The 13,138-nt window shown below is 40.9% G+C and overlaps 2 protein-coding genes across 5 annotated transcripts in view; one reads left to right on the top strand and one right to left on the bottom strand.

Moving 5' to 3' along the window:
• TGS1 (trimethylguanosine synthase 1) overlaps window positions 1–889 on the bottom strand; it is a 43,216-nt gene extending 42,327 nt beyond the window's left edge. For both annotated transcript variants that reach the window (XM_004435756.3, XM_087420556.1), the window contains exon 1: window positions 626–889. In XM_004435756.3, the coding sequence (XP_004435813.1) occupies window positions 626–729 (104 nt within the window). In that variant the 5' untranslated portion in view covers window positions 730–889. The remainder of the gene's footprint in view (window positions 1–625) is intronic.
• A 58-nt stretch (window positions 890–947) lies between these two features.
• The window catches only part of TMEM68 (transmembrane protein 68), a 45,994-nt gene continuing 33,803 nt past the window's right edge, over window positions 948–13,138 (top strand). The window contains exons 1-3 of one of the 3 annotated variants that reach the window (XM_004435712.3): window positions 948–1,110; window positions 9,146–9,190; window positions 12,448–12,841. In XM_004435712.3, coding sequence (XP_004435769.1) covers window positions 12,517–12,841 — 325 coding nt within the window. In that variant the 5' untranslated portion in view covers window positions 948–1,110; window positions 9,146–9,190; window positions 12,448–12,516. Of the gene's footprint in view, window positions 1,111–1,454; window positions 1,476–9,145; window positions 9,191–12,447; window positions 12,842–13,138 lie in introns of those variants that run through there. The other 2 variants (XM_087420557.1, XM_087420558.1) reach the window with 2 other exon arrangements.

Below are 13,138 nucleotides of genomic sequence, written 5' to 3' on the forward strand. Positions count from 1 at the left end.
AAAAGATTTAAGTGGCTAAATGTACACATCTAATATAAAGAAAACTACCCCTAGAATCCAATTCTTTAGTCATTTTTTTTCCTGCCCGCTAGCCATCTTCCATGCAGGGCAATTTTTACCCGAAACAAATATTTCCCCAAAATAAAGACAGCTCAAAAACTGATGTAAATGTAGCTAAATCTTGTATCTCAGGTAATCAGAAGTCCTACTTATGTGCGTTTGCGCTTTAGCAAATCTTAAGGTTTTAAAAAAGATATTAACCAAAACAAGTTACCCATTTTCAAACCTTCACCTTGCGATGTCACATCCATGAAAGAGATTGCATTTTACATACCACTTCCCCCCAATTTTGAAATGCCCCCGCAATTTATAAATACAAAATGGCATCTACGAGCTCCCGCACTTTCCCCTAACAGCCTACAGAGCAGACCCACTCCCTCACTTCAGGGCAGCAGGCCGCCACTCCGCAGTCTGAGGACTTGTGCTGCCGCTGCTTAAACATCACCATGCCCAAGGGCCAAAGCCTCTGGTCGTGGTTTCCGGGATCACTTACAACTAGTGCTCAACACGTCCATTCCTGGGCAACCACGGTGCCAGAAACGACGAGGAACACGTTTTTACTTACTCCACGAACGCCCTGGAGCAGAGGCAAAGGATTTTATAGTCCTCCTCCAGGTCCTCGATGAAGAGAAACATCTCGGCCACGCGGCTCCACTTCTCGCAGCACATCCTCCACCTCGGAGGAGGCAGCCCTGCGGTAAACGGCGCGGGACCGGCCGCCCGGCCTCTGCTCGGTTCCTGGAGACCGGAGGAGGCCTCGCCGGCCCGTCTTGGGGCGAGTCAGGAACCAGCCCCGGGCCGCTCCAGGCGGGAGCAGGCTGCGGAGCCGCCACCGGAAGTGGCTCCCGGAGGCCACGGGAAGGGGCGGGGCGACGGGCGGTGTCACACTCAACCCCGCCCGGGCTGCAGCCGCAGCGCCGTTCGACTTTTTCCTCACAGGTTGAGCCAACCGCTCCAGTTTCTCCGCTTCCCGCGGCCGCTGAGCCACCGGAGAGCCCCCGCCGCTGCTCGAGGGTGAGGGCGAGCCGCCTCTGCTCCCTCCCGCCCGAGGTGCGTGGGCGCCCGCCGTGGTCTCCCCGCGCTCCTCCCCGCCCGGCGCCCGACGGCGCGTCAGACGCGCGGGGCTGGGAGCGGCCCGGGCCGCGCGTGCAGTCTCCCGGGGCGGGCGGCTCGCTCCCCGCCAGGCTCGGTGTTGGGCTCAGGCACCGGGCGGGGCCCCGCGAGCCGGTTCTCCTCGCCCCGCATCTCCCCTCGCGCCCGGAAACCTGCGCCCGGTCTCAGCTCGCCGCACGCGAGGCCGGGGGCTGGCCCGGTGACCGCCCGATGCCGGGAGCGCAGCCGAGCCTGCTGGTGTGGAAGCTCGGGGAGGCTGTGGAGATGCCGGGAGCGCAGCCGAGCCGCCGCCGGGGTGGAGGGTGAGAGTGCGCCTGCAGACGGTCAGGCTTCGAATCCTGGTCTGTGCCCCTTGTGCTACCTGTGTGACCCGCGCAGGCGGCTTAGCCTGTCTGAGCCTCGTCGTGATTGTCTGTAAAGTGGGGCGATCAGTAGTGCCTGCTTCCCAGGGCTGCGGAAGGCACTGAGGGAACCGTGCATATCACACCTCTTCTCTGTGCTGTGGGTAGTGTGGGTGCCCAATACTTTTTAGGCGCCAGGCACTGTCTGGGTCCCTGCGGTTTGCAGCTTGTGATACAGGTCTCTGCCCTCAAGCTGCTGGTTGATAAGAAAGTTACATGTGCACGTAATCAGGATGTCAAAACTGGAGCAGCACTGTACATTTGAAAAAAGCCGGCGGTCTTGGGTGCGCGGTGTTCGTCGAGACTGCCCAGGCAGCCTCCTCAAAGAAGCACGTTCAGACTTGACGGTTGTTGGAGCGGTTAGGGCTGGGTTTTCCATTTGATGCTGAAATTGGTTTGCTCTTTCTTTAGAGTATATAAAAACTGAGGTAAAAGTCCAGACATTTAGGACAGTCACTAATATTTTGGCCACATTTATTGGTGGGTGGAAATAGAAGATTAATTTTCATATGAAATATTTATTCCCACATCCTTACTGCTGCCTTTGATGTCAGAGAGATGCTCCTTTTAGTGACTCAAGAAGGTAGCAGTGCTGATGAGCAACATTTTACGGATGAGGCTGGGTTAAGAAAATAAGGGTAGAGCAGTAATTATCAAGCACTGGAAGATTTTAGCTAGAAATTGAAGGACATCCTAGAATTAAAAAAAAAAAAAGAATCCTTGAAAGGTAATTCATATCAGAACGTAGAGTTTGAAGCTTGAAATCTAAAAGGTATTGTTTTAAAGATAAAAAGGTTGAGTTTGGCGGATACCTTAGCTGAAATATTAGATAAACTTCAGCTTTATTGACTGTTTGAAATAGAATGCTTAGTCGCTAAAACTGAGTACTAAAGTCCTGTTAAACCACTATTAAAAATGCAAAAAGAAAAAGGGAAAGTTAATTTGTGTTTCAGTGAGTATTTCTTTTAATTGGCATTTTCAGCATATCCTCAATGTGGCTCATATACTAAAAGTAAGAAATGCATCTGCTACCATTCATGGTGGTAGAACTGGTTTGTTGTTAGTGCTGTCCAGTGGATGCTGACTCCTAGCGCCCCTGTGGACAGCAGAGTAGAACCCTGCCTGGTCTTTTGCGCCATCCTCTCATCCTTCCAGCACTGTATCAGATGATGCTCTGCTGCTATTCATAGGGTTTTCATGGCCAATTTTTTTGAAAGTGGGTGGCCAGGTCTTGCTTCCTAGCCTGTCTTAGTCTAGAAGCTCCGCTGAAACCTGTCCACCATGGGTGACCCTGCTGGTGTTTGACATACCCGTGGCACAGCTTCCAGCACACAGCAACACGCAGCTGCCGCAGTATGACAACCACCAGATGGGTGGTGTGGTTCCCTAACTGGGAAATGAACCTGGGCCGAGGGGGTGAATCTTAACCACTAGACCACCAGGACTGGCAAAAAGTACTGGTAATGGGTGTTTAAAAACAGATTTATTTCTTTAAGGTTTTGTAGAAAACAAACCAAAAAAATCGTCTGTTCTGATTTATCCATTTTTGAAATATTCTGATTTTAAACATCTGTAAAGTCAATAATAGGAAATATTCCTCACTATCAGTATCAACATGGTAATAGTTCAGCCTGTCAACTTTTTCTTACAAGTTACATGAATTCCAGATGAGAAAATTAAGATACTTTAAATGTGATGCATAGGACTGTGTTTTATCATAGATTTTTTTTAATAGGAAATAACCTGGAATTTTGGTAACTAAAATATTATATCTCCCTGAAAAATCTTTTAACAATTAGAATTTTTATTGGATTAAAATAAAATGGTAAGGAGTCAAGTACAGCCTCTGGTAAATCGGAGGGGAAGAAGGGCCGGGCAGAAGTAGAGGGAAGACAGAAATTGCAGTCATAATATTTTCAGCCTTTCTGTCAGAGAGCGAGAGAGAGATCAAAGAAAGCGTAATGAAAACCTGAGTAGGAAGTAGGAGAACTGGGTTTTAATTTTGGCTCTTGGTTCTTCACTGAATTAATTTAGTAACTCTGGGCAAGTCAACTTGGCTTTCTGTTTTTAACTTTTTTCTTCAAAATTAAGAGGTTGCATTCAATGAGTTCTAACGCCATTTTCTCATATTATCAAAAGTAAGTTAAATTTTATCAACTCAAAGCATGTTATTCAAACTCCTCTGATAGTTCTCTAGGGGCAAGTTTTAGGACACTGTCTTAGTCCATATTTTTATAAAAGATTTGGATGAACATAGTTCAGATCTGTCTGTATTTAGTTGGCATTTGTCAGGTGCCAAAAGCACATATTATTCTAAGTGCTTTATGTATATTTTCTCATGTAACTATTGATTTTGCTTACTGATGTATCCCTGGTGTTGAGAGTAGTCTCGAGCACAGACTACTTGGTTGATAAATATTTGTTGAGTAAATAAATGAATGACGCAGTGACGTAAGTCTTCTTGGGCCATCCCCTCTCTTGTACACTGTGTTTTGTGCCCTCGGGCCTAGTCAAGGACAGGCCTCAACAGTTATCTCCTCTCCTGCATCACCCTTTTCTCAGGCTCCCATTGACACGTTATTACTGGTATTAAAAACTGCTGCGTTTTCTCTCATCTTAAAACAACAACAGACTTGACCCACGTTCCCCTCTAGATGCCTGTTTCTCTGTTCCTTTTTGTAGCAGTATTCCTCTAAGAGTTGTCCATATCTGCTGTTTCCAATTCATTTCCTCCCATTCGTTCTTGAACTTACTCCACCTGACTGTCATCCCCACTGTATCAAAACAGTTCTTAGCAGGGCTTGCCAGTGCCTCTGTGTTGTAAAATCCAGTGATCAGTTATCATTCCTTATCTTACTAGACCTCAGGATCTTTCAAAACAGCTGGATACTCCTTCCTTCTTGAAACACGTTCTTACTTTGACATCCAGGATGCCACTCCTGGAAGGAGGATGCTGGTTCCTCATTGTCTTCCCAACATGTTGGGAATATGTTAAAGGAGCTTTAACATATAACACTCAAAATGTTGAGTGTCCCAAGGCTCTTTTTTATTCTATATTTATTCTGGAAATTCTTTTTTATTCTATATTCATTCGCTAGAGGGATCTTCTTTAGTTTCATGGTTTTCAGTACTGTCTATATGTCTCCAATTCCCAGATACACTTCTCTAGCCGTGACCTTCCTACTAAACTCTACTTATGTCCAGCTGTCTCTTTAACATCTTCACTTGATGTCCAGTAGAATCTTAACATGTTCAAAACTGAATTCCTGATCTCTATCCTCCCCCACACCTGTTCTTCCTGCACCTCCATCTTTCCACAAGCAAGCTAATAATAATAATGATGATGACGATGATGATAATAATAGCAATACTTATTTAGTACTTATAGACTGGAAGGCACTCTTCTAAGATTTTTTTTACATATAATCTTCACAACAGTCTTATTAGGTAAGTACTGTTATTATCCCCATTTACAGAGGGGGAAACTGAGGCAGAGAGATGTTAAGTAACTTGCCAAGGTCACACAGTAAGTGGCAGAGCCTCCCAGAATACAAACCCACGTTGCCAAAAAACCAGGGGGTCATCCCAGACCTCTTTCTCACTCACGTTCTACATTCATTCACCAGCAAATCCTCTTGGCTTTATCTTCAAAATATAGCCAGAAACGGACCCTCTCTTAGCACCTTCAGTCTGCCGCACTTGTCTAAGCCGCTTTCGTCAGTCACCTCGGTGATTGCAGTGACTTCCTTTTTGCTCCCTGGCCAGTGTATTCTCAACCCAGCAGTCATTTAAAACCCAGGTCAGGCAATCTCACCCTTCTGATGCCATGTCCATCCCACTTCTATAAAAGCTGGCCTGCAAAGTTTTACAGTGCTACCTCTCTCTGTCCATTTTTGACTGCTCTCCCTCTCTCTCTTCCTCAGCCTGCCGACCTTGCTGCTCCTCAGACCACACCAAGCGCACATCCTTTGTACTTACTGTTCTTTTAGCCAGGGATTCTCTTCCAAATGCCCACATGGTTTACTTTCTCACTTCTTCAGGTCCCTGCTCAAATGTATGTTTTAGAGGCCTCCCCAGACTACCCTATGTGACATACCGACTCCCTCCCCACTCCTACCCTCTTGCAGAACTCCATATTCCTCTTTCCCTGCTGTATATTTTTCTCCATAACACCTATTATACTTTGACTATTATTATCCCAATTTTACAGATCTGTTATATACTGTTATTATCCCAGTTTTATATATACTGTTATTATCCCAATTTTACAGATTATCCTGTTATTATCCCAGTTTTACAGATCTCAGCAAACTGAGGCACAGATGGGTTAATGTACAAGTTTCTCTCAATATCAGATAACTAGAGTCAATCACGGGGAGTGACCTGAGTGGTGACAAATTATGAAACCAAGGTCTGAGGAGTGGTTGAAAGAACTAAGGATTTTGACTAGAAAGGGGATTTCGCAGCTCATGATAGCTGTGCTGAAACTTAAGAGATGGTCTAATGGAAGAGTTTCTATGGTGCAGAACTCTTCCCCAGTAGGGAAGAGTACAGTGAGGTAAGTATAGGGAAGATCTTTTTAGCAGTTCAATGGATGGTTCTGAAGATGGAATGGGACTCCTTTTGAGTTTTCTGTTCTGGAAGGGTTTAAATCAAAATCGGGGATGACCATTTGTGGAAAAGGTTCTTGCACGCAGCACTGCGGCCTGTTGAGGGACTGCTAGATCTCGTGAAGGTTTCCGTGTAACCTCTCTCACTGGAACTCTGCCTCTGCACTGTCTCCCTTCCCTTTACTGTGTTTGTTAAGTGTATATATTAAATCAGAATGTGAGTGAGGTGAGAAGGGGTAGTTCTATTACCAATTTGGGTGGGGAGAGGTACTAAAGAAGGTTTTAAAACCACAAGATTTTACAATCTTATTAAAAATTAGAAATGAGACTAGCTTGTTGGGGGCAATTGTATTAAGCATTAAGGGTCGGATATTAAAATAATTGGTTTTTAGGCCTTTGAAAAGCTCCTTTTAACATATTTCAGAGGCTGTCATAAATTTTGATTTATTAACAATATTTAAAAGCTCTTTTTCTATTGAGGTGTAATTCACCATAACATTCACCATTTTAAAATGTATAACTCAGCGGTTTTTAGTGTAGTCACAAAGTTGTACAACCATCACTGCTATCTAATTCTGGAACATTTTTTTTTAACAAATGCGTGTTAATGCTGTTGGTTCAAAGAAAAATGAGTTAGCTCAGATTCTACTGCTTTTCCTAGTACTTCTCCTTTTTGCGTAATTGTTGCAATCCCTGCTCATCTGCATGCCAGAGCTTCAGCTATTCTTTTTTTTATTGGTGTCTTAATGGTTTATAACATTGTGAGATTTTAGTTGTACATTATTGTTTGTCAGTCACCCTATGCATGCATCCCTTCCCCCCTTATGCCCACCCCCCAACTCCCTTAACCCTGGTAACCGCCAAACAGTTCTCTCTGCCCGTGTGTTAGTTTATCTTCCACATATGAGTGAAATCATGTGGTGTTTGTCTTTCTCTCTCTGGCTTATTTCACTTAACGTAATACCCTCCAGGCCCATCCATGTTGTTGCAAATGGGACAATTTTGTCTTTCTTATGGCTGAGTAGTATTCCATTGTGTATATATATACCACATCTTCTTTATCCAGTCATCAGTCGAGGGACACTTGGGTTGCTTGCCCTTGGCTATAGTGAATAATGCTGCAATGAACATAGGGGTGCATAAGCCTCTTTGGATTGTTGATTTCAGGTTCATTGGATACATACCCAGTAGTGGGATAGCTGGATCATAAGGTATTTCTATTTTTAATTTTTTGAGGAATCTGCACACTGTTTTTCATAGAGGCTGCACCAGTTTGCATTCCCACCAGCAGTGAATGAGGGTTCCCGTTTCTCCACAACCTCTCCGACATTTGTTGTTTTTTGTCTTGGTGATTATAGCCATTCTAATGGGTGTAAGATGATATCTTAGTGTAGTTTTGATTTGCATTTCCCTGATGATTAGTGATGTTGAACATCTTTTCATGTGCCTCTTGGCCATCTGTATATCTTCCTTGGGAAAGTATCTGTTCATAAAATTCTGGAACATTTTTATTATCCGTGAAAGACACCTCTGTTTCCATTAGCAGTCACTTGTTGTCCCCTCCTCCCAGCCCCTGGCAACCGCTAATCTTTCTAGCTCTATGGATTAACCTATTCTTGGTATTTCATATAAATGAAATCATACAAAATGTGGCCTTTTGTGTCTGACTTTTCTTTGCTTAGTATATTTTCAAAGTTCGTGCATATTGTAGCATGAACCAGTACTTCATTCCTTTTTATGGCTGAGTAATACTCTATTGTATGGGTATAGTACATTTTGGGTTGTTTCCACTTTTTGGCTGTTATGAAGAATGCTGCTGTCAACATTCATATACAAATTTTTGTGTGAATGTATGTTTTCAGTCCTTTTGGATATATACCTAGGAGTGGTTGCTGGGTCATATGGTAACTCTATGTTTAGTTTTTTGAGGAACTGCCAAACTGATTTCCACAGTGGCTGTCCATTTTACATTCCTACCAGCAATGTATGAAAGTTCTGATTTCTCCACATTATCATCAACACTTGTTATTTTCCATTTTTTTGATTATAGCCATCCTAGTGGGGAAAGCTCTCATTTAAAAAAGTAATGAGTTTTGCTATGTTGCATTCTACATGATCAAATATTGGTAAATTATAGTGATTCGACTCTTTAGATGGATTGATGAGAATTAGTGTAAATAAAGCCCAGGGTGTGGGCTTAATGTGTGCTGTCACCTTCTGTTACCATAATAGGCGCAGATTTCTCACAAGTAAACGCTGTTGGCTACAAGGAAGTTAGACTAAATCCTCCATCCCTGGAAGAACACGTAAAAGTGTGTGCCCTGCTAATGGCAGTCAGCAAGATAATCTTGGCATAAAGGCAACATATAATTGCTCTTGTATATCTGTTTCTCCCTCTCCCTCCATCCCTTCCTTTCATTTAGTCACTGCCTGCCTCATCCACAAAGGAATTGAGATGATTTTCATTAAGATTATGTAGTTTGGAATAATGATAAAATATCTCTAAGAATAGATTCAAGAATAGAGAAAATAGGGATGGAAGAAGGAAATCTTATGTAGCAGAACATGATCAAAAGGGCTAATACGATTGTATCATTGAATACCATGTTTGACCATCATATTATCTGGCAAAGTTACTAAAAAGAGGCATAGTCAGTTACATGTCTTAACTTCATACTTTTTCTCTGAAGAAGCAAAGTTTTTTATAGCTTTGAATTAAAAAAAAATCTCAGGTGGGGCTTTATATAATGGAACTAAACAGTGCATAGAGGTGTCCTCACTAAAGCATTGGTAGCGTGAGTATAATTTTTAATTGTGATACACTAGTGTGAGGCTGCAGTCATATTTGTCACACATGTGTGAATGTCTCCTGCTATTTATTTTATGGAAATTCTCAATCTAGGTATTAATGATAATCTTTTTTTAATCATATTTTTCTTCCATTTGTATACTGTTTTCCAGAGTACATACGTTGAAGCTTGGGACAAGATATTTGTCTAATTTCTGGTAAGTTAAGTGACTGGTTTAGAGAGTGACATAATTGTATGGCTGTATTTTCAGTCTTTAGTAATTATAAGATAAAAATGATGCTGATAAATTTTTATTATTGCATAACATCAAAAGAACAGAGAACTTGTCTATAAACCTGCTTATAAAAGACAGTAACCAAAAATGTATGTCATCATTTCCTAAAGAATCAGGTTACTTTTTTTTTTTTTTTATTGATGTTTTAATGGTTTCTAACATTGTGAAATTTTGGGTTGCACATTTTTGTTTGTCCATCACCACATATATGACTCCCTTCACCCCTTGTGCCCACCCTCCACCCCCACTGCCCTGGTAACCACAGTCCAGTTTTCTCTGTCCATGTGTTGGTTTATATTCCACATATGAGTGAGATCATGCCGTGTTTGTCTTTCTCTTTCTGGCTTATTTCACTTAACATAATACGCTCCAGGCCCATCCATGTTGTTGCAAATGGGACGATTTTGTCTTTTTTTTTATCGCTGAGTAGTATTCCATTGTATATATATACCACATTTTCTTAATCCAATCGTCAGTCGAGGGACACTTAGGTTGCTTCCACTTCTTGGCTATGGTGAATAATGCTGCAGTGAACATAGGGGTGCATAAGCCTCTTTGGATTGTTGATTTCAGGTGCGTTGGATAGATTCCCAGTAGTGGGATGGCTGGATCATAGGGCATCTCTATTTTTAATTCTTTGAGGAATCTCCATACCGTTTTCCATAGAGGCTGCACCAATTTGCATTCCCACCAGCTGTGTATGAGGGTTCCTGTTTCTCCACATCCTCTCCAACATTTGTTGTTTTTTGTCTTGGTGATTATAGCCATTCTAACGGGCGTGAGGTGGTATCTTAGTGTTGTTTTGATTTGCATTTCCCTGATGGTTAGTGATGTTGAGCATCTTTTCATGTGCCTATTGGCCATCTGTATATCTTCCTTGGAGAAGTGTCTGTTCATTTCCTCTGCCCATTTTTTGATCGAGTTGTTTGTTTTTTTGTTGTTCAATTGTGTGATTTCTTTATATATTATGGAGATCAACCCCTTGTCAGATGTATGTTTTGCAAATATTCTCTCCCAGCTGGTTGGTTGTTTGTTCATCTTGATTCTGGGTTCATTTGTCTTATAAAAGCTCTTTAATCTGATAAAGTTCCACTTGTTTATTTTTTCTTTAGTTTCCCTAGTCTGGGTAGGCATGTCATCCGAATAGATTCCTTTAAAACCAATGTCAAATAGTGTGTTGCCTATATTTTCTTCTATGAGTTTTATAGTTTCAGGTCTCACCTTCAGGTCTTTGATCCATTTTGAGTTAATTTTTGTGAATGGCGATAGCACATGGTCCACTTTCATTCTTTTGCATGTGGCTGTCCAGTTTTCCCAACACCATTTATTGAAGAGACTTTCCTTTCTCCATTGCATGTTCTTAGCACCTTTGTCGAAAATTAGCTGTCCGTATATGTGTGGTTTTATTTCTGGGCTTTCAATTCTGTTCCATTGATCTGTGTGTCTGTTTTTGTACCAGTACCATGCTGTTTTGATTACTATTGCTTTGTAGTATGTTTTGAAGTCAGGAATTGTGATGCCTCCTGCTTTGTTCTTTTTCTTTAGGATTTCTTTAGCTATTCGGGTCTTTTGTTGCCCCATATAAATTTTAGTATTCTTTTTCTATTTCTGTGAAGAATGTCATTGGGATTCTGATTGGGATTGCATTGAATCTGTAGATTGCTTTAGGTAATATAGACATTTTAACTATGTTTATTCTTCCAATCCACGTGCATGGGATATCTTTCCATTTCTTTATGTCATCGTGGATTTCCCTCAATAATGTCTTGTAGTTCTCATTGTATAGGTCCTTCACCTCCTTGGTAAGATTTATTCCTAGGTATTTTATTCTTTTTGATGCAATTGTAAATGGTATTATCTTTTTGAGCTCTCTTTCTGTTAGTTCATTATTAGCATATAGAAATGCAACTGATTTCTGTAGATTGATTTTGTACCCTGCAACTTTGCTGTAGTTGTTGATTGTTTCTAACAGTTTTCCAACAGATTCTTTAGGGTTTTCTATATATACAATCATGTCATCTGCAAATAGTGAGAGTTTCACTTCTTCGTTACCTCTTTGGATTCCTTTTATTCCTTTTTCTTGCCTAATTGCTCTGGCCAAAACCTCCAGTACTATGTTGAACAGGAGTGGTGAGAGTGGGCAGCCCTGCCTCGTTCCTGTTCTCAGAGGAATGGCTTTCAGTCTTTCCCCGTTGAGTATGATGTTAGCTGTGGGTTTGTCATATATGGCCTTTATTATGTTGAGGTACTTTCCTTCTATTCCCATTTTATTGAGAGTTTTTATCATAAATGGATGTTGTATCTTGTCAAATGCCTTCTCTGCGTCTATTGAGACGATCATGTGGTTTTTATTCTTTGTTTTGTTGATGTGATGTATCACGTTGATTGATTTGCGAATGTTGAACCATCCCTGCGTCTCTGGTATAAATCCCACTTGATCATGGTGTATGATCTTTTTAATATATTGTTGTATTCGGTTTGCCAATATTTTGTTGAGGATTTTTGCATCAATGTTCATCAGCGATATTGGCCTGTAATTTTCTTTCTTTGTATTGTCTTTGTCTGGTTTTGGTATCAGGGTGATGTTGGCCTCATAGAATGATTCAGGAAGTGTTCCATCTTCCTCTATTTTTTGGAATAGTTTGAGGAGGATGGGTATTAAATCTTCTTTGAATGTTTGGTAAAATTCACTGGAGAAGCCATCTGGTCCTGAACTTTTATTTTTTGGGAGGTTTTTGATTACTATTTCAATCTCTTTACTTGTTATTGGTCTATTCAGAAGAATCAGGTTACTTTTATCGAGTCAGATATTGATGTTTTCTTTGGTAAAGAACAGAGTTATCTCAACATAACCTAGTTTAAGATACAGATGTTCAATATGATCTACTTACGATGTAAGTCAGATTATTAAGATCAATCTGAGGTTTCATTCTTCATCAGCTTCATTTTCCTCTCTCAATGATCGCTTGTGAGTTATTTCAGAAGCTGAACCCAACATGCTTCATGAGTGGACGGATGAAATGTTATAATTTTCACATTTAAATCTGCAGCAAAATTAACCATTACCAATCTACTAATTTGTGGTATTAAGAAAGGACTCTATATAGTATTTATGTATACTAAAACATTTAACTTTTCAGCTGTGAAGAGAGTAACATTGGATTATTTTTCCCTTCTAGTGACAAAATTAAAGACCTGCCATGACAAGGAAGAAAGAGACTGAATTTGTCATTTTCACCTAAAGAAAAATGATAGACAATAATCAAACCTGTGGTGTGGGACAGGATTCCATGCCCTATATGACTTGTCTGATTCACATACTCGAAGAATGGTTTGGTGTGGAGCAATTAGAGGACTATTTGAATTTTGCAAACTATCTCTTATGGGTTTTTACACCACTAATACTTTTAATACTTCCTTACTTTACTATCTTTCTTCTCTACCTTACTATTATTTTCTTACACATTTATAAGAGGAAGAATGTATTAAAAGAAGCATATTCTCATAATTTATGGGATGGTGCAAGGAAGACAGTGGCAACTCTGTGGGATGGACACGCAGCAGTTTGGCATGGTAAGCAAGATTACTTTGATCTCTGTGTGTTGCTCTCCATGTGTGTGGTACTGAAACTATATTATCATTCCGTTTTATTGATTGACAAGCTACTGAAAAGTATAATGGATGGGATATTTACTATTTCCTGTCATCTGTTTGTATGCGTTGTGCATAAATATGTCTTTCTTAAAATATTTTCTTCCAAACACATAAGTTTCCATTAAGCAAAGAACCACACAGCAGTGTAGGCACTATAAGCTAAAATATAAAAATTTATATTTAAGATATCTAAAAGAGTAAGAGACTAATTAAAAC

Source organism: Ceratotherium simum, chromosome 31 (genome assembly GCF_057802395.1).
Source record: "Ceratotherium simum simum isolate JZ-2026a chromosome 31, ASM5780239v1, whole genome shotgun sequence".
NCBI lineage: Eukaryota > Metazoa > Chordata > Mammalia > Perissodactyla > Rhinocerotidae > Ceratotherium > Ceratotherium simum.